Source organism: Myotis daubentonii, chromosome 7 (assembly GCF_963259705.1).
Source record: "Myotis daubentonii chromosome 7, mMyoDau2.1, whole genome shotgun sequence".
In the NCBI taxonomy this organism is placed as follows: Eukaryota; Metazoa; Chordata; class Mammalia; order Chiroptera; family Vespertilionidae; genus Myotis; species Myotis daubentonii.
Genome location: NC_081846.1, coordinates 50,139,543 through 50,162,139, shown reverse-complemented (window position 1 = coordinate 50,162,139; position 22,597 = coordinate 50,139,543). Strand labels below are relative to the sequence as shown.

At 38.3% G+C, this 22,597-nt stretch overlaps 1 protein-coding gene across 3 annotated transcripts in view; it reads left to right on the top strand.

Moving 5' to 3' along the window:
* The window catches only part of XIRP2 (xin actin binding repeat containing 2), a 72,226-nt gene that overhangs the window by 36,950 nt on the left and 12,679 nt on the right, over positions 1 to 22,597 (top strand). For 2 of the 3 annotated variants that reach the window (XM_059704218.1, XM_059704219.1), the window contains exons 4-7: positions 10,766 to 10,876; positions 11,264 to 11,336; positions 12,245 to 12,375; positions 13,007 to 22,328. In XM_059704218.1, coding sequence (XP_059560201.1) covers positions 10,766 to 10,876; positions 11,264 to 11,336; positions 12,245 to 12,375; positions 13,007 to 22,328 — 9,637 coding nt within the window. The remainder of the gene's footprint in view (positions 1 to 10,765; positions 10,877 to 11,263; positions 11,337 to 12,244; positions 12,376 to 13,006; positions 22,329 to 22,597) is intronic. The other variant, XM_059704220.1, reaches the window with a different exon arrangement.

Sequence of the window (22,597 nt, the reverse complement as noted above, 5' to 3'; positions counted from 1 at the left end):
TTCCTGTGGTTCTGTAGGTCAGGGTGGAATCCTGTACCTTCTTTGTACAGAAATCGAATAGTAAAGAATTATATTTTGGGAACAATTTGTTGCTCAAGTTGTCAAATAAATTAACTGCATGTAGTACTGCTTGTACCAATATGAGAAAAACAAAGGCAAAACACAAACTAAACTCCATGACAACTTGTACTTCTCAATATGAAAGGAAGAGAGGTTTCTCTACAAGCCCCAATGAAACACTAATTGTTCCCCTGTGTCCATTAAGGCTTGCATGAGTCTGGTCTGTCTAGAAAGGCATCCACAATCTTTAAAAAGCCCCTACTATGTGCCACTCCCCCAGGGTCCCCTGGGTTGGGGTATAGGAGTGTAGTAGTAGTAGGTTTCAATGAGGCCTCTGTCTGCTGGTTTCTATATCACTTTGGATCTGAACCAGAGCATCTTTCAGAGTCCCTGACACACCACCTCCTACATCTCCCCTGACTGGATAAGGAAGCAGAATCAAAGCACTCTCCCTTTTAGGCTGGGACATGGAATCAGTGGGAGCTCTGGTCACCTACGCCCTCAGGGAAGTGGTCCTTAACTCTGGTGATACACAGAACTCCCCCAGAAAGCCCAGATAATTCTGATTCACTAGTTCTGGCATGTAATCAGAGACCAGGGGATTTTATAGCTCTCCAGGTGGTTCTAATGTGCAGTAATGAACATGACAATTCAAACCTGAGCCAAGATTGTTATCCCAGAGATGACCATGCCCCTCAGTCAACTCAACCCATCCTTGGGCAAATACCAAATACTTCTAAAGACATCATCCTACTGTGGCATTTTAAATTCATTTCTTTTGTACAGAGGACAAATTATAATAATTTGAATACTATAAATCATCATTTGCACAGTGTTCAGAAATATTTGGGGGAGCTTCCAGAGACTTTGATGAAGTCCACTTTAGGTTGGGGTTCAGTTTGTGAGCCTAACATAGACAGTTGTACCACTATTCCAAAAATATCAGCAAAGTTTCCCCAAATCACATTTTCGTTGTTGGTGTTATTGGTTATTTTTTTCTTTTGGAGGATCAAAAAAGTTTTCCTTTTGTCCTCAACTCCTTTCCTTTCTGTCTTTATTTTTTCTAGGCCTTTCATAACAACATAGATGTTATAATAATGAGAAAGTATAACATCAAGTCTGGGTACAGAAAATAGAGGGGAAAAATCAATAATTTGTGGGAAGTAGGGAGTGTGAAAATGTATGGATGAGAGAATTATATAAAATTAATTTTTCTGTATCAAAATCAAACTCAAATATGTTGATTTCCTCCTATAAAAACAGTGGTGAGACAGACAATAGCATTTTGCACAAAATGCAGGTTAAATTACTTAAATAAAATGATCATGAGTGCTGTATCTGGCTCCTATGCTCATTATAATATCTATTTTTATAATTTTGAGATATGTGATCAAATTTATCTTTTAGTATTTCACAGACCACACTGCTTGAAATAAGTGTTAAAAACCTACCATTCCTTCGAAGCCTTTTTGAATCTCATCTGCTCTGACCCATCCTTATAGAACAAACTGGGGCTCTAGTCATGCGTTCCCAGCAAGTGTGTAGGTGTTCTGTCCTTTACAATGCACTAGTATTGGTAAGCTTAGTTGGGACAAAATCCAGTACAGGTCAAAGAGTATGTCCTTAAATTTCATCTGATTTATTTCTATAAATCTATAGGAGTTAAATGGCTCAATTTTTATTACTTGCTGGTGTATATTTTTATGTAAAATGTATAAGCAACTACTTAAAGCAAATAATTCTTCATCCTTTTTGTAAGAACCTCTTTGCAATTTTGAGACCACTTTAACTTCTGCGATTGATTTTACCATTTGTTGAATCTTTGCACTTGATGACCAATATTATATTTCTAGAAATGATGTGTCTCTGAACCACCAACTCTTAAAAAAAGAAAGCAAAATTTGTAGTTATCTGATATAATAGTGAAAGGATATTATGATGAAAGATCCAGTGATATTTTAAGAATTAATATATAGTAAAAATTTCTGCACATGCATATTAATTTTTGGATTCTTTAAAGACATTTTGTAACTGTGCAGTTCTTTGCAATATTTAGTTACTTAAGAATAATGGCTCTCCTTCTTTCTTGTCCCTATTCTATTTCATTTTTAAATAAATTTATTGGAAACATTGGTTATATAAGTTTCAGGTGTACAATTTTATAATACATCATCTGTATATTTCATCATGTGTTCACCACCCAAAGTCTAGCGTCTTTTCATCACCATATATTTGACCCCTGTGACCCTCTTCATCCCCCCTGCACCTCACTTCCCCCCTGGTAACCATCATACTGTTGTCTGTGTCCATGATTTATACTCCCCACCCAAGCAGACCAACATATTTTTACAAAATTATCTTTCCTGTTTAAATCAGTCAGACTCTGATGCTTGAAATTGAAAGCTAACAGTAGATTAAATCACTGTGAAGTGTGGTATCAGTTCATGAAAGATGAACCATAGAAAAACTGGATTAGGTGATCACAAAGCCACTCTTCAGCCATGTAAAGCATTTCCATGTCCCAGGAACCAGAGGATTGGGAAGAGTTATAAAATGCACAGGCACCTCTTTGCTTATTTCTCTCTGAATAACACACACACACACACACACACACACACACACACACACACACACACACCAAATCCATTAATTCCCTAGTGGGGGGATATGTTTATGTATTGGAACCTGCTTCTTTTTAGTTTCTGGGTTTAATTCTATAATGAAAAATTCATGGTTAAATTCATTGAAATAGCCACAAACCATGTACTTTCATTCACTTTTTTTTTTTGGGGGGGGGGCCTTGTTTAGTATGTATACAGAGTAACTGGGAAAATAGCTCACACAAAGTAGGTGTGCAATGAATATTTGTTATGTAAAGAAAGCAAACATTAAAATAGCACTTGAAATAAATTTTCACATATATTAACTTACTTCCTCCTCACAATAACCTTCTGAACTAGGTACTATTATTATTACTTTTTTTTTTTTTTTGTACAAGAAATGGGCTCAGGGAAGGTCTAAGTAACATTCTAAGAAAATGAGCAAATGTGATCCTAACTAGAAAGACTAACTCCAGAGTGTGTGTCTTCGTTTTTTTATTCCGCTGATAATCATTAAGCATCTACCATATGTCAAGGACAAAATATGTAATGATGAGTATGATATTAATTTGCCCTCAAGGAGCTCACTCTATCAGAGACAGCCATACAACAAATAATCACAACTACAATACAGGAGATTCGATGAGAAAAATATAAATGAAGTTTGTTGGGACACAAGAGGTTGTGATATACTTAATTTAGATAAAGGATTGTCATAAAGGACATCTGGGGGCAGAGAATGCTTCAGCTTAAAATGAAAATAATTTTCATGAATTTGCATTATAGGCTAAAGAAACAACACATGTTCCTTTATATTTGTGAATAATATATTTGTGAATATGACAAGGCATAACTGAGGCATGAAGCTTAAGATGTAGGCAAAGGTCAGTTAATAGAGAATATTATATGCTATGTTAAAGAACTGTTACTTTTTTCTATGGCAATCAAGAACCATTAAAGAAAATTACACAGGGGAATAATATGAATAGATATGTACGTAAGAAAGACTTTTATGGCTGTATAGGATTGATATTAAGGGGGTCAGGGTTGGACAGAAGAATAAATGTTAGGAGACTACTGAAATAGTAGATTAAATCTATGAGGACTTAAATGGTTCAGAAGGTTTAGAGTAAAGAGGTCATAGACTCAAGAGATAATTAAAGATAGAAATTTGCAAGGCTTGAAAATCAATTGAATATTGGTGATGGAGAGTTAATAGTGAAGGGTATAATAATTATGTTTCTCTATTAAGATGCATGTTACCTCTGCTTTTTCTTGAGAGTATTTTCAGTCATTTTGCAAGCTTTTTCTATGCAGTTTCACTGCTTCTTAATACTCTTAAGTGTTATCCTCTTTCATTGTATTTTTATGTTTATTTATATCCTAGTGTTTCTTTGGTTTAGAGATGCTTTATGTCTATATTGGATTGAAATATTGTGTAACATACATCAACATAAAACTTCTGGAAGGCATCCTTAACTGCAAATTGAATGTTTTTATACATCCTGTTTTTTAGTTTGTAAAATAAATATTACTTATATAACTAATATGTTTGATGGCCCTTTGAGAGTGAACTTCTATATACTCTTGCTATGAATCTTCAGCATTTTTGACACTAGAATGTGGCTCTATAAATAACACTTTTTGGAAAGAAGAGGACATTCAGAATTCTAGGGGTTAAAGCTGACACTGCTTATTCAGAAACCCCTTTTTCAAAGTCAAATATTTCTACTTTTAAATTAAGTATTTTTCAAATGATAGGTTTTGCTTTTTATGGTTAAATATGACCAAAGAATAATTGTTTTGAGTCAAGAAAAAGTTGAAATTAATTGAATAATGATACTTTTCTCATAGATTTATATAATAACCTATGTAATTCATGCATCTATAGGTATAATAAATATTGTCTCAAGAAAATTTCCAGCTAACTGAGCTTTTTTATTCTCTTAAATATATGTGTATATATTTTTCTATTTCATGCAGATATAGAGATAGATAAATAAATGACTGATAAATAATAGATAGATATATAACCTTGCAGGCCAGAAGGGATTGGCATGAAATATTCAAAGTAATGAAAAGCAAGAACCTACAACCAACATTACTTTACCCAGCAAAGCTATCTAGAATTGAACAGATTAAGAACTTCCCAGACAAGATAAAGCTTAAGGAGTTCATTATCACCAAACCACTATTACCAGAAATGTTAAAGGGTCTTCTTCAAGAAGAAGAATGAGGAGGAGGAGAGAGAGAGAAAAAATATGAATAATAAAAGGCAATTAATACATATCTATCATTCATCCACATGTTCATTGCAACATTATTTACAATAGCCAAGATATGGAAACAATCTAAGTGTCCCTATTTGTGTACATTGAAAATAAGGATTAAATATTGTTTTTCATTGTCACCATAAATATCTCAACTTAATTTTTTATGTAATAGTAATTCTTCCCAATTCACTCGAATACTGTTTTGAAAATGTGCTGTCCTGTTTTGAAAGGTTCTTTACCTTTGTGTATGTGATTGTTGCCTTAGTGTATACTTTGGTTTCTTGGTACAGGCTTCTCCTCCCTCTGGTGATGCCAGCTCCTCTATACAGCATCACAGCACTCCCCATATTTTTCCATAGATGCTCTGATTACTTGCAATTTTATCAAGAGGCCTTTTTCTAACTACACTTTGTAAAGTGATTGTCATGTTATTGTTATACACATTAGTTTCAGTAACGCCATCTACCAATTATGTAATGTTCAAAGATTCTCACTTGAAATACCAAAAAATAAAATCCTAGGATTATGTGGAAACATTTTAGAATCTCAATTTTAAACTAGATTTTGATAAAATCATAAAATTTTCCTACTCCTAGAAAAAAGATGTGACTATTTGCCCATGCATTCAATCCTACTATCTACCAGGAAGCTAAACATTGGGATTTCAGGATCCATGAGTAAAGTTAAAGGAGATTTTCCTATTAGAAAATAATGATGCTGCAATGCGATAGAGATGTATACTGAAAGTACAGAAATACAAAAAGAAAAGGAGGCCCAGCCGGTGTGGCTCAGTGGCTGAGTGTCAACCTATGATCCAGGAGGTCACAGTTCAATTCCTGGTAACAGCACAAGCGTGGGTTGCAGGCTTGATCCCCTGTAGGGGGCATGCAGAAGGCAGCTGATCAGTGATTCTCTGTCATCATTGATGTTTCTATCTCTCCCTCTCACCTTCCTCTCTGAAATTAATTTTTTTAAAAGAAGCTGAAATAGGTAACTCTGTCTAGAAAAGTCAAGAAAGGTTTCAAAGCAAAAATAATATTTGAGCCAAGACTTTAAAAATGTATAAGTGATTGTGGAAAAACCTTAACTTAAGCTCAAACCCCCGGGGTGTAAAACGTTATGCTGTGAATTTTTAAAGTAAATTTTTTAAAAATAGAGAAAACTCAGGGGGGAAAAAAAGGGGAATTTGAATATATCAAAATCTAGACAAACACAATATATCAATCACATAGTTTTATGCTCATCACTTATAAAAGAACTGATTATTCCTTCAAACCTTGAATCCATTGACATTTTTGCTAACATAAATAGCACATTTTGTTATTGTTACTGTCTGACAAAGAAGAGAATAACATTAATATATCGTAACTCTCTAGTTTTATTAAAAATGAGATTAGTGATGGGTAAAATTGCTTAATTACTGGCATTGAATATAAAATGTTTTTCCACTCTATTGAGACAGTTATCATTAACTATTCTGCCAGTCTTTCATCAAATATTTTTTTTCTATTGGCTATACTTCTAGGAGTCAAAAATAATAGTGAGTCACCATTAAAAAAAAAAGTCTGTCCTTCTCTTTCCTTGTTCATTATACTAGAATGAGTTTGTAATTTTGGGGGGTAGAAATGTACAAAGTCTTTTTCTACAATGATAATAACAATGACAAGATGGGTAGGCAGAATGTGAATTCTTTCCTGTATGTTGAAATCTCCTTAGAAGAAGTGTATAGATTTTTGTAATGTGCTTGGTTTATACATGAGCTGATATCAGATGGGTATGAGCTATGCGAACATCATGCTATTGTTTTGCAATTGTGCCACATTTTCTCCTTTAGGTTCCAAAATTAGAGTACATATATCACCTGTTTTTCTTTAATTTAATGGATGAATGGGATAAATAAACCAAGTTTAACTGTTATATAGTGAATTACCCAGGAGTAGGACATACATAGTGGAGGAGGGAGTTAGTACTAACCCCCCATTTCTAACTCCTGGTTAGTTTACCTGTGACAAAAATGGCATTTTGTCTCTTGCAGCCTTGTCTACATTTGAATTTAATTTAAGGAAACAATTTCATGAATTATTTTTGTGAATTTATATGGTGTTCTGGCCAGAATTCTTTATTATATGTTATTTGATTAATTTTATTTTTTCCTGAGCATTAAAATGTTTCATCCTCTTACCTAATCCTATACTCTAGAGATACCTGCAATTGGGAAGAATGAAAGTCAGATTTGCCGGGAGCCGGTCCATCCTTGCTGTTTCAAGGGACCTGGCATATATGGCATACGGTTCTTAATATGTTTGCTCACCTTCTTGGCGCTGTGTTTTAACCAAAGTCACCTCTCCGAGAAAGGTTGAATCCCCAGGTAGGGATTTTCTCCTGAAGTTAGGGAGGGAATAAAACCCCTCAACTAAGTGCCAGGCGGGTAATTAATCCCTTTAACTACGAACAATCATGCTTAAACTACATAATCTTTTCTCCCTGGAATGGAGATAAGAAACGCCCTAACCTTTGTAATAGAGATTGATAGGATTGAATCAACTGGTATAAATACAGTTGTAACAAGACAGAAACACACAGAACTTAGAACAGAATCAAGAAGACAGAATCTACACGGAGCCTAGAGACAGAAGAACTTTGCTGGAGAGAGCATGCCGGAGGATCCTGGAGAGGGACTGGCCTCAGAGCCTAGAGACAGAGCCTAGCGGGAGAACATGGCAATAGACCCTGGACTGAACCTGACTATAGAACATGGCAAGAGAACCTGACTAGAATGTGGCCACAGAACCTGGCTGGAGAACCAGCAGAACCTCTCTGGAGATCCTAACCAGAACTTGGCTGGAGATCCTGGCTAGGATGCTGATCAACTGAACGCTGCCTCCGAGTCTTTCCCTCTTCGCCGACTCCGTCTACACCTTTGGGGACCCCTGGACCCGCTGGGGTTGGACCCCGGCAAAAATCCAAACAAAATAGTTGCAAAATGATGGAATCAAAATCTTGCAGTATTTTTAAGAGAGACATTATTTAAGTTACATTAACCAGGGGGCAGTAAAATTGATGCATTGAAACAAATATATCAAATTTATGTAGCAATTACAGTTCTATTTAGCAATAGCACATAAGTGCTGAAGTAGAGACTTATAACTCTTAACTTGTACTGTATTTGTGTCATCTCTTACAAGAAAATATATTTAAAGATGATAGGATGGAGTGTTTTTACTCAAGTAAATATATCTATCTAATCTAATAATAGACAAACAGGGTAATTGACCGTACCTTCGCTACGCCTCCCATTGGCTAATCAGCGAGATATGCAAATTAACCACCAATAAAGATGGCAGTTAATTTGCATACATAAGCGCGAAACGGCGGAGTGAAGACTGAAAGCGGCTCCAGCCAGAGTAGCAAAGGCGCTAGAGGCGGCTCCAGTCGGAGCAGCGAAGACGCTGAAGGCGGCTCCGGCCGGAGCAGTGAAGGCCTGGGTGCCAGATTCCGGAGGAAAACTGGTACTGGCAGCCAGGGAAAGGTAAAGCCTATTGCACGAATCTTTTCATGCAATGGGCCTCTAGTATATATATAAAAGTCTAAGCAACTGAAAAACCAAACAATTGGTCACTGTGATGCACACTGACCACCAGGGGGCAGATGCTCAATGCAGGAGTTGCCCCCTGGTGGTCAGTGTGCTCCCACAGCAGGAGCTCCACTCAGCTGACCAAAGGGCACCAGACACAGGGCTCAAGGCTGGCGAGCATCGCTGCAGCAGTGTGAGTCTGCAGCAGGCACAATGGGGCTGGGATGAGCAGGAGTGGCAGGCAGGAGTGGCAGGTGGCATTGAACTGCCTATTTCAGCCCAATCCCCACAGGTACATGCCAAGGGACCCCACTGGTGCACGAATCTGTAGAGGTATAAGTATTAAGTATAAAATGTTTGCCATGGAAAATGATAATTTTTAAAATGTATCAAAGATACATTTATTTACTCCTAACATTTTGCATTTGTCTTTCTAAAACACTCAGATCACAATACTGACTTTATTCTTTCAGCCTAATTATTGGTAACAAGTATCAGAATCTAAAATTTCTGTGGGTTTCAGGCAAGTTTTTTAAAAATGTCAACTTGGTGCTAAATATGAGTGAGTGATGGGAATGCTGACTAACTGAGAAGTACATGCCCCAACTAAAAAGGTTGGCTGCCAGTATGGAATGTGAACCCAGTATTGCCAGATCTATAACATTTTAAAAAGCAGGCAGAAATCTTGATTTTTGTCTGTGTTAACTAATTCAAAACTTTTTGCAAACTTTGAGTGGGCCAAATAAGCATGCCTCTGGGCCAGAGCTTGCCCCCTCGGCAGGATTCTATAGCAATGACCATGGTGCCCTTCAAGAAGAATCTTGGTATTGGTCAGATTCCCACTGTCCTTGGATCTTTCACTTTCTGTAAATGTCTGTCTGCTGGCTGGTTAATCATAACTTTAACCCTTATACCAAATACTCTGGGGAGGGAGGGAGAGCCATCCACTACAAGTCCACTAGCAAAAACAAAAACAAACAAACAAAAAACAACCCATAAGTCAAGATCTCATGATCTGATTTTAAACTTATTCTTGATTTAAAGGATTCTAATCTGATAGTTTAAAACTATTCAACTCCACGTAAAACATAAACAAAACTTTAGTGTTCCTATTTGAGTGGTAGTAATGCATCTTTGCTCACTTGATTATTCCCTATTGAGTCAAATTTTTCAAAATCAGTATTTGTTAGTCATGTAGATGTCAAGATAAAAGTGAACTCCAACTTCAAAGGACTTAATATACATGTGTTCCTGGAGAGTCTTTTGTCCTACGATTTTTAGCAGTATGTCAACTGCTTCATCATATCAGTCAATCAGCAGTCGTATACTTGTGTCAGACCACATTCTGTAGGAACAGCAGGACTGGATCAACAAAATTAACAGGACCTTTAAGCTTCCAGTTCTGCCAGGGTCATCTGTGCTAACCAAAATCAAAAGTATGCCTATGTGTAAAGAGAGAGAGAATGTGCTCTGTTTATCCTGCTTATATTTAATGGTTATATTCTTCAATTGAACTCTGGATGTGTCATCTAACTAGATGGCCAACTTAAAATCCAGATGTATTTCTGTAACATGAAAATTAGGCTTATAAACAACAAAATATATTTATTTTTCAACAAGAATTTGCATTTTCTTTTTGAGGTGTATATTTCTCATTGTGTACAAGATGCTTCATTAGTATTTTTTTTTTTCCTACTATGGGTGGCTCTCAAAGATCTATGTCCTAATCCCCAGAATTTGTGGAAATGTTAAATTACCTGACAAAGAATAGTTAAGATTTCAGGTATAATTAGGGCTGCTAATCAGTTGACTTTTTGACAGGGAGATAATCCCAGATTATTCAAATTATTACAAGGTCCTTAAAGTTCAGAGGAGAGAATCGGAGAAATGGCAGTGTATGAAACTCTCAGCTTTATAGAGAAGGGGGCCATAAACCAAGGAAAATGGGTACCTCCTTGAATTGCAAAAGGATTCTCCCCTAGAGCTACAGGAAGGAATGCATACCTTCTGACATCTGCCAGTACCCAGTGAGACCCATTTAGGGCTTCTGACTTGCAGAACTGTAAGATACTAAGTTTGTGTAATTTTAAGCCACTAAGTTTGTGGTAATTTGTTACAGCAGCCAAGCAAACTAATTTTTTTCAGATGCCTCTATCACTGAAATTGCATTAATAAAAAAAGTTAAAATTTTCAGATTTTTCTTAAGGTCTGTTTATGCATCCATTCACCCATCCATCCATTCATTCATCCATTTTCAGGAGGTAATCCGCAGCAGTCAGCTTGACACTCCAAGAAGCAGCCAGGAAATGGGAAGAAATGAACAGGAAGCTTCCAAAGCTCACAAAATGGATGTTCTTGGAACAGAAACGGTAACTACTGAGAAAGACATCACTTTCCAAACAGTTTTCAGAACTGTGTGGAAATTTTTACCTTGCTATAAGCAATTGCTTTACTTGTCCTTTACGTATTTAATATCAATTCACATCAGTGTTTCCTTTCCCATTTTGGAGTTGACCATCTTTGAAAAAATGAAACAAGCACCCGAAATATATGAGTGCACTTTATGTGTCAATCCATATATGTTCTGTTATAGCCTGAGCCCATGCATTAAAATATGAGGTAAAAGCATTTAACATCTCTCAAGGTGCACTAAAGTCTTGGATGAAAATCACTGTGAAATAATAAATACATGTACAGTACTGAAATCATTGACTTCCTTAAAATAATTATTTATTTAAAATTTTCTTTAAACACAGGTCTCTCATCTTGAAAAGCACACTGAGGAAATAAACCAAGCTTCCCAGTTACATCAATATGTCCAAGAAACAGGTCAGAGTCTGGTGTTATTTGACCCAAATATTCCTTTCTTCTATTCATATGTCTGTGTTTGAATGGAGGACTTCCAAAGCACAATCCTCTCACTACGCAAAGTTGACAACTGTGACTCATCATCCCAAAGGGAACAGGGTAGTATTTCTGTGTATAATTACGTTCTACCTGTGGTGATAGATGCAATAAGCTTCTAAAATAGTTCATTGCTCATCAACCTATGATGTATTCCTCCTAAAAGCCAGGTGATAATCTAATCACCTCTGAATTGCTTTCTTGCCCCAGGGAACTACAATAAAATGTGATGTTCATCAAGTTCCTTGAGAACAGCTATGTTATCTAGATTGTACTACTTTTAATAACAGATTTAAGCATGTTTAAGGCCACTTCTCCAACCTACAGATATGAGATTAAACTAAAGACAAATCTGTGCAAGTTTGCATAAAATGTGTACTGTTTGTCTTGCCTATACAAGGGGAATGAGGAGTTTTGTTGTCCTGAAGAGCTAAAAGGGAAGATTTAAGCCAACTGTTACTGAAATGTTACCTGACTATATCTGTATTTTGGTTTTTCTTATGGAAGTTGGTCTTCCTTTTGTGTTCTTCTCCTGCTCTTTTCTTGGTTTATAACTTTTACATTTTTTCTTGAATATAAAAGTAAAACATACTTGCAGAAAATTTAGAAAAATATATATATACATATATAATTAAAATAAATAACAGTTTCATCACTTGTGACTTCCCATTCAGAGATAACCACCACTATTTTTTGTCTGTTTCGTGACCTATGAACCTTGAATCTTTTTACTTAACTTATATGGTGAGAAGTTTCCCATAGAACTATAATTTCTTCTCAAATATCATGTTTATAGTTACATTAATATCTTTGGTGCTTTTTCCTACTTGTAGTCATAGATACACCTGAGGATGAAGAAATTCCAAAGGTTTCAACTAAGTTTTTAAAAGAGCAATTTGAAAAGTCTGCCCAGGAAAAGGTCCTTTGTTCTGACAAAGAAGCAACCCCAGCCAAGCAGATTAAGGTAAGACAAATTTTCTACATATTAAGTATGAAACTAGATGTAAATGCACAGCATATTCAAATTATTGAATGTTTGAGATGGTTTTTCAACAACAAAAATATTCTGAACATTGCTTATTCTGTCTCATAGAAGAATATTATTCTACTACTTGAGGAAAGCAGTAGAGTTAGAACTTTTCTCGCTAGAGAAAATAGGGGAGGAAAAAAATCATGTATGCTCTAAACTTTAATAACTAATATTAGATAAAATAATAAAGTCACGTTTAAATGCCAGATACCTAAACAAATAAAACAACCAACAACAAAAAAGTACTTTAAGACTTTTTTGTTTCCTTCTAGATTACTCTGCAAAGCACATTAAGTAAAGGAGGAAAAATAACCAAGGTTATATGTATATGTTAAACTGAGTCACTGATGTATCAAATGGGAAATATAATTCAAATGTGCAAATAGAGTATAGGAAAGGCAGTAATGAATACTGAATATTGCTCCTAAGTAGGTTTCTAAATGGAGTGTGTCCCCTGTTGTTCCCAATGGAAGTTTCAAAGCAGATGGACAGGTGAAGAGCAGTGCCTAGGCAGTCTCCCCCATTCTACCCATATTTATCAGATTTGATTTTCTCTCCCTTAAAGATTGAAAGTGAATATGAAGAGATTTTAAAGCCATCACCAACTGTGGGTACCTCTTCCACTTTTTGCACTTCAACCAGCCAGAGGAAGGAAACATTAACCACAAGATATAATGACCACGGTGCCACTTCCTCAACTCTGGCACAAGTTCATGCCAGTCCTTCAGAAAAGACAGAAGAATTTCCTCCTCCCCCACCTGATATACTTCAAACACCATTAGAGGTGACAGCATTTTCCCAGTCCCCTGAATTGCCCAGTCCTCCTAAAATACCACCAGTCCCCAAAGAATTATATTCCAAGCAAAGAAATTTGTACGAATTAAACCGTTTATATAAACACATCCATCCTGAGTTAAGAAAAAACTTAGAAAAAGATTATATCAGTGAAGTTTCTGAAATTGTTTCTAGTCAAGTGAACACAGGGAGCTCAGTTTCAGCGGATGTACAACAAGCCCGGTATGTTTTTGAAAATACAAATGACAGTTCTCAAAACACTCTTAACTCAGAAAGAGAACACGTGGAGTGGGATGAAATTCTGAAAGGAGAGGTGCAGTCCATAAGATGGGTCTTTGAGAATCAGCCATTAGACTCTATCAACACTGGCTCTCCAGTTGAAGATAACGTCTCCAAGGGCATTGCTGATCAAGAAATCATTGCTGGTGGTGATGTGAAATATACCACATGGATGTTTGAAACCCAACCCATAGATACACTGGGGGATCATGCTTCTAGCATTGAAGAAGATGCTGAAAAAATTCCCGAGCTAGCCAGAGGAGACGTCCGCACAGCCCGGTGGATGTTTGAAACAAAGCCGTTAGACTCGATGAATAAAATGCATCAAAGTCCAGAGGAATCAGTGATGACTGCCGTAACAGACATAACTGGGGGAGATGTCAAGACTGTGAGATACATGTTTGAAACTCAACATCTGGATCAACTTGGGCAGCTTCATTCAATGGATGAGGTTCACCTCCTACAACTCAGGTCTGAGCTCAAAGAAATTAAGGGAAATGTTAAGAGAAGTATAAAATGTTTTGAAACTCAACCATTATATGTTATTAGAGATGGTTTAGGTCAAATGCTAGAAATTAAAACTGTTCACAGAGAAGATGTTGAAAAGGGTGATGTGAGAACAGCACGTTGGATGTTTGAAACACAGCCCTTGGACACAATTAACAAGGATATCACCGAAATTAAAGTCGTCAGAGGAATATCCATGGAAGAAAATGTCAAAGGTGGGGTGAGTAGGGCAAAGTGGTTATTTGAGACTCAACCTTTGGAGAAAATCAAAGAAGAGTCAGAAGAGGTCACCACTGAAAAGGAAACAATAATAGGTACAGATGTCTCCAGAAAGTGTTGGATGTTTGAAACACAGCCATTAGACATTTTAAATGAAGTTCCTGATGCAGGTCCTCTAAGATCTGAAGAGAAAATAGGGGGTGATGTACAAACTACTAAGCACCTATTTGAAACACTTCCAATAGAGGCTTTAAAAGACAGCCCTGATGTAGGAAAACTTCAAAAAATCACTGCCTCTGAAGAAGAAAAGGGGGATGTTAGGCACCAAAAATGGATTTTTGAAACCCAACCTCTGGAAGAAATTAGAGAAGATAAAAAAGAATACATACAAACAGTGAAACTTGAAGAAGTTGAAAGAGGAGATGTAAGAAATCACACACATATCTTTGAATCAAACAATTTAATTAAATTTGATGCATCCCATAAAATAGAAGTGGAGGGAGTCACAAGAGGTGCTGTAGAGTTAAATAAATCACTCTTTGAAACAACACCCCTTTACGCCATTCAAGATCACCTTGGCAAATATCATCAGGTAAAGACAGTCCAGCAAGAAGAAATCCTTAGAGGTGATGTAAGAAGCTGCAGGTGGCTTTTTGAAACACAGCCCATTGACCAATTTGATGAAAGCATTCACAAATTTCAGATAATTAGAGGAATATCTGCTCAAGAAATACAAAATGGAAATGTGAAATCTGCTAAATGGCTGTTTGAAACCCAACCTCTTGATTCAATTAAATATTTTAGTAATATGGAAGAATTAGAAAGTAAAACTGAGCAAGCTACAGATATTGTTAAAGGGGATGTCAAAACCTGTAAATGGCTTTTTGAAACCCAGCCAATGGAGTCTCTTTATGAAAAAGTTTCATTAATGACTGGCAGTGAAGAAATTCTTAAGGGAGATGTCAAAGCCTGCACTTGGCTCTTTGAAACCCAGCCACTTGATACCATAAAAGATGACTCTGAAGCAACAGCCAAATTGCAAACTATAAAACAGGAGGAGATCCAAGGTGGGGATGTTCATACAGCACGTTTTCTTTTTGAGACAGAAAATTTGGACAGCATACAAGGAGAAGAAGGAAAGGAAATCAAGGCTGTGCAACTGGACATCCAAGCTGGGGATGTCTCTAGCATGCGGCATAAATTTGAAAATCAGTCCTTAGATTCTATAAGTTCCAGTTCAGAGGAAGTTTTGAAAAAGATCAAAATGCTGAAGAATGAAGATATTCAGAAAGGCAATGTTTTAAATTGTAGGTGGCTTTTTGAAAACCAACCCATTGATAGGATCAAAGAAGGCCCAGAAGATGAGGAATTAGTTAAGACAGTGACAGACATACAAGGTGGGGATGTACGAAAGGGGTGCTTTATCTTTGAGACTTTTTCTTTAGATGAGATTAAAGAAGAATCTGACTCTATCAGCACCAAAGAACCAATTACTGAAGAAGTAATAAAAGGTGATGTAAAAAGCTACAGAATGCTCTTTGAAACCCAGCCACTCTATGCAATTCAAGACCAGGAAGGGCGTTATCATGAAGTGACAACAGTTAAAAAGGAAGAGGTAATCCACGGAGATGTACGAGGGACAAGGTGGCTTTTTGAAACAAAACCATTAGACTCCATTAATGAATCAGAGACTGTGTATCTTATTAAATCTGTCACACAAGAAGATATTCAGAAAGGAGAGGTCAGTTCTGTCAGATATAGATTTGAAACACAGCCACTAGATCAGATTTCAGCAGAACCACGTGATATTGTGCCCACTGTAGACCATATTCAAGGTGGGGATGTAAAGACAGGTAAACAATTTTTCGAGTCTGAAAATTTTAATAAGAAGGCTTATATAAGAACAGTAAGTGTCAATGAAATACAAAAGGGCAATGTTAAAACATCTACTTGGCTATTTGAAACCCACACTATAGATGAGCTGAGAGGAGAAGGGTCAGAATATGAAAATATCAAAACAGTCACTCAGCAAGACGTGCAGAGAGGTGATGTTAAGCAGGCAGTGTGGCTTTTTGAGAACCAGACTTTGGATTCTATTAAGGAAACAGATGAAAGTGTCACAAAAATCACCAAGGAAGAAATCCCTCCTTCTGATGTCAAGACAACTACATGGCTGTTTGAAACTACACCCCTTCATGAATTTAATGAAAATGGGGTACAAAAGGTGGAAATTATTGGCAAAAGCATTAAAGAAACCTTAGAAGAACTCTACTCTCAAAAAGTTATAGAGGCTCCTGGAATCATCATTGAAGCTGATGAAGTTGGAGATGTTCGAATGGCGAAATATAAGCTGATGAATCAAACATCTCCTGAGATACAGAAAGAAGAAGTTATCAGGGTTGATCTTAGAAAAATAATGCTGGGCCTACTTTCCAAAAGAGACTATACGCAAAGAGAGATTGTGGTTAGTGAAGAAGAGAAGGGAAATGTTAATTTGACCAAAACTCAGTTATTAAACAGGTCAACAGAATGTCATGCTGAAAAAGAAGAGATAGTGAGTGGTGATGTGCAACAAGCAATAAAAAACCTATTCTCTGAGGAAAGATCTGTAAAGAAAGGCATTTTAATTCAGGAGGATGAAAGAGGAGATATTAATATGACCATCTATTGTCTTCTTCATGAAAATGCTGGTGATACAATTGAGCGTGAAGAGGTGATAGGGGGTGATGTAAAACGTACCATTCATAATTTGCTATCTTCCATATCAAACTATAAAACATCTGAAAGGGCGAAAATCGATGCCTCTGAGAGGGGAAATGTTCAGTTTTTCACAACATGCATAGAAACTGGTGCTTTGGATTATCTCAAACAACTCCATCTAGGGTCAGATGAAACAGTAACAGCTGGGACACAAGAGACAGAGGAAGAAATAATTGGTGGTGATGTAGAGGGCACAAAACTGTTACTAAGTAAAAGGCAGTCTCAGGTTGAACGTACTGTTAATGAAACTGATATCGTTCCAGGAGATGTGCAAAATACAGTGAAAGTTTTCATGACAGAGCCTGCTAGTACAGCTTGTAAAGCACCCAAAGAAGAAATTGTAAAAGGTGATTTGAAATCAACCCTAAGTTCCCTCAGCCAGGCCATAAATCAGAAAACAGTGGCTAAAACAGAAGAGATTATAAAAGGCGACATGCTGGCCACACTCAAGTCACTTAAGGAATTAAGCCAACCATATAAGGAATCTAAACAGGCCAATGCCATCCCTGATGATTTTGAGAAAGCTATGGAATGCCTTGAAAAGACTGCAAACACAAGGACAGAAATCCTGAAAAAGGAGCTTCTCCGAGATGACCTTGAAAGCTCATTAAGAAATCTGAAAGAAGCACAAAGAGCTTTCAAAGAGGTAAATAAAAAAGGTGCAGTCAAAGAAGGTGTGCAAGCTGCGATGGGAGACTCCGCACAAGAGCAGAACACAGAGATGCATCAGATGGCTGTCCAGACAGACAGAAAATATGTTCTTCAGCCGAGACCAGGACCATTGGAGCCAGTAGCCAGGTGGCCAGGGGGTACAGACACTCTCAGCCAAACTACAAGTAAATCTTGTCACGGGAATTTAATAGAAGAAAGAACTGAGGTTGATCTTCCAAAAGCCCCTAAAGGCACTGTAAAGATTGTCGTAGATCGTGAACAAAACAATGATGCTCTTGAGAAAAGCCTTAGAAAACTATCTAATTCACACCACAAGGCTATTAAAAATGTGTTGGAATCAGGCGACAAAATGGGTAGATGGACTGATACGACAACAGAGCAGCATCTTAGAGATGAACATATAAGCAGACAACTGACTTCAACTGTGTCAGTTAAGGAAAATCTAAAAACTAAGGAATCAGAGACAGTGAACAAGCAGAAGAAGGATGCTGTCTTTAACTCTACCCAATCTATTGCTAAAGCAGTTGGAAAGCAACAGACTCAAACTTGCAAAATGAGGAATGAGCACCAGAAGACTGAGTCTTTCCCTGTAAAGAGCTCTAAAAATATAGAAAACAGTAAAATATCTATAAATACACAAAGCTCTACTCGTAGTCCAACCCAGGGTCCAGTCAACAAGATGGTTGGAGAAACTGGTGAAGTTTCAGGGGACTTTCAGAAGCAAACCTTATTAAGTCAAGAGATGAAATATTGTAACAAAGATATAAAGAAAAAGGATGTGAACCCTCAGCCAATGTGGCAGACTTTGCCTGTAGATCAAGACATATCAAATATAACAGAAGTCAAAGTCTTCCCAAAAAGCCACAATAAATTCAAGGCAACTGACAAAGAGCAGAAGACTGATGTTTATCTGAACAGCCAGGACTTTCTAATGAAGACAAATACTTCCACAGACTTAAAAAAGGCAATGGAAATGTCCTTTAATCAAATCAACTTGAACCCTGAAAATAATGTAAAAGAAAGTGAGTGCCCTCTTCCACCTCCTTCTCCACCTCCTCCTCCAGCTTCCAATGCATCATCTGAAATAGAATTTCCTCTTCCTCCTCCACCGCCTTTAATGATGTTGCCTGAAAAAAACGGGCTTCCTCCCTCACTGTCCACAGAGAAATCAAAGGCTGAATTTGAAAATTTCCCAGGCCTCCCTCTTCCTCCACCACCAGAAGATGAGAAAGCTGAAAGAGAATATCAGTCGATGTTTCTACCACCTCCCCCTCCTCCAACTCCATCTCTAAACCCAGCATATCTCCTTTCCTCCTCTGTTCAAGAAGAGCACAGCGGCGCATTCGTACAATATTCCCAAGAAGAAGCCTCAAGGGCTCAGCAAACTCATTCTCAAGCTAAAATCACAACAGGAAAATCAGGAAAACGTCTGCCACCTCCCACATTACCAAAACCCAAACTCCCCAAGCACTTAGAAGACAAAAGGTTTCATGGTTCCCCGAGAACTGAACTGAAAAATTCCCTGACAGATATGGAATGTAAAATCACTCCCTCAAAGGATCAGAAAAGAGTAATAACAGTGACTAGCAATGAACAAACAGAGACGAAGCAGAACATATCTGGGAAAAGTCTTTCTGAAAGAAAACAATTATCTATGGACTCCACAAGGTCTCTCTCACAGACAATTTCAGAAACTTTACCACCCAAGGAAAAACAAGGAAAAACACCTCTCGTCAAATCTCATTCATTTCCTGCGGGTTCAGGACAACAAAGTCCAAAACCTTATATGAGAAAATTTAAGACACCTTTAATGCTTGCTGAAGAAAAATATAGACAACAAAGGGAAGAGCTTGAAAAACAGAAACAGGAGAGTTTTTGCTACAACATAGTCAAACCAGAATGCCCAAGCCAAAACATATCAGAGTTGGAAAACCAAGTGCTGTTACAAAAAACACATGAGGCAGTTCCCCTCCCTGGAATGCATTCGGGGGTCACTGTGGCCCAACCCCACCCCGACTCTCAAGTACGAGGAGTGTGTACTGATAACAAGCTTCCCACACCAGCAGTACCAGTTGCCGCCGAGAGGCCCCAATATGTTCTAGCAGCCTCCGAAGACAAAGGTGCCATGAAAAAGGAGGTTTTACAGAGCTCCAGGGACGTGAGACTATCTAAGTCAGCTTGTGACATTCAACAGAGTCACCAAGAACATAGTACACAGCAAACACAGCAGAAGTATCTGGGGCAGTTGCACTTGCCCCAAAGCAAACCAGCTTCCCCAGGTTTCAAAGTTAGAACCATCAAGCTCCCAACTCCAGATCAGAAATTACATGAGACAGACCACAGCTACGAAAGCCATAAAAAGCATTCTGAAGTTGATGTGCAAACCATTACCAAACAACAGCATCAGGAAACCGAGGAAACAGAAGCAAGCACTGAATATAGTAATAAGCAATCCGTGGCTGAAAAATATCAGCAATTGCCTAAGAAGGAAAAAAGAGTGACAATACAATTGCCTGTAGAACTCTCAGGGAAAGGCCGTGAAAGTAAGCGCACCATAGTTCATGAGAAGCAAAGAGAATTTAGAGAATCTGAGAGGGGGACACTTCTAGAAAGTGAAGGAACCATTCAGGACCCACCAGCCATTAGTCCAAAAGAAGAGAGACTAATAGTTGAAAGCAAACAAGAACATTTAAATAAGTCGGCACAGAAGGTAGTCAAGCAAAAGGTTACAGAGGCACATATTGATTCACAGACTGAGAATTTTCAGCAAACACAAATACAGAGCTCTGAAAGTCAAGTTGAACATAAAAAATTGCCCCAGCCCTACAGTAATCTTCAGGAAGAAAAATGGCTTGGAGTCAAGGGCATACAACAGAAACAAGTCTTTTCTAATACTAAAGATTCAAAGCGAGAGATTACACAAAACAAATCTTTATTTTCCTCTGGGAAAGAATCCCAGAAGGATAATGGAAAATGTGCTATCAATATATTGGAATTTTTGAGAAAACGTGAAGAACTACAACAGATTTTGTCTAGGATAAAACAGTTTGAAGCAGAACCAGATACAAGTGGCCTTAAAACATTTCAGACATTGTTAAATATTATTCCAGTATGGCTATTAAGTGAAGAAAAAAGAGAGTACGGATCTCGCATTACTGTGGAGAAAAACATAGAGAAAATCAAAGAAGAAATAACGCATATTAAAACTCAAGCAGAGGACATGCTTGTGTCTTGCGAAAATATAATTCAAACAGCCATGACATCCTCTAAAGCAGGAAAGCAGAGAAATAAACCCACTGAGCTTAATGAAACATTATCCAAAGTGCCTCATGTTAATGTCAACTCTAATAAAAACACTGAGCAGGAAGAAAATGCCATTGTCGAAAAAACACAGCACCACCAAATAGAAACCCACTCTGCAGCGACTACTCATAATCATATGAAGACCCATCAGAAAATTAAATTGGAGGATAGCAAGATTCCCCCTCCCTCCTTAAAAACACGCGCACCATCGCCAACTTTTATCACAATCGAGTCCACCGCCCGGCGGACAGAAACCTCTACTAAAGCTGAGCTTTCTCAGTCCCCTGAAAAGGAGAGTTTGGCTGAACCATCACCAAGAACGCCTGTGTCACACACATCTAGCATTCACAGTGCGACTACCTCCCCTTCTCCACCCAGGAGTCGCTCCGAACAACTTGTCAAACTCAAAGACACCACTGCCAAGTTAGCCAGGGGGGCCATCCCCTGCTCCCCAGGAACCCCGGTTCCGATTGTAGAGAAGAGGTCCGAGGTCATCCCCTCGCCTGCAACCCTGCGCCGGCAGATTAAGATAGAAACTCGTGGGAGGGACTCTCCTACGATAACCATACCGATCAGTGTGAATCCTGGGGAGAGGGGCTCCTTCCGAGAAGCGCAAGAGGAAGTGAGGAAAGTAGAGGAAAGGGCGACTTACCTTCTCCAAGAGGGAGTGAATGCCGCCCAAGGCGTGGTGCCGGACACGCAGAGTTTTGACTCGGTGGAAATCATCCGCAGGGTGGAGGGGCCTCGCCTGGCGGAGCGCACGCAGAGGTACGGGGCGGCCAACCGGACCGTGCAAAGCGCTGGCCGGTTTGTGCATGACCCCGACGGTGACATCAGCAGATGGTTCCGGGGATTGGAGGATGGCCCAGTCTTTGAGGCAAAGTCAAATACCAGAGTTTATGTCAATGGAGAAGCAAACCGTAATGAAAAACAAGAAAGCCGTACGTTTCAGAAGGAGGAATTTGGATTGACATCTTTAGAAAACTCGAGTTTCACAGGCTTTTCCATTCCTGGGGGGCTGCCCAGAGCCCACGCTGAAGCGAGGCCTCCAGGGGAGCTCTTCTCCGGGGTGGAAGCCTTCGAGAGTCGAGTTGTTGGGTCCAAGAGGACAGTGTCTCCATCGCTCACCTCCGAAGCTGGCAAGTCGGGCTTTAACTTCAAGCACGCTCCGCCCACCTATGAAGATGTCATCGCTGGCCATATTTTGGACATTTCTGATTCGCCTACCGATTTAAGGCGGAATTTTCAACAGAGGTGGCAGGAGAGTGAAAGACTCTTTGAAAGCGTGGGATATGCGACCTCGGATGCTGAGATGAGAACCGCCTTCCAAGAGGACTCTGCCTTCCTAAGTGGTAAATGAGCTTGCAGAACGTGAAGTAAGATTAACCCGTTTAAAGGCACGTGCCCCAGAGCTAAAGCGATTTGCAGCTAAAAGAGTGCGTGGAAGTAACCAAACTATATAACCTAAGACTAACAGCTCTCCCGTGTCGCCAATGTCCTCTTTACAATGCTTGCTTTACTACTCTCTCCTTACAAAAGCATCTACTATGATTCGTCTGCACTGTGTGAAAATAACAAATACTATCACCTATATAGATTATTGAGACTTATATTTGTCACG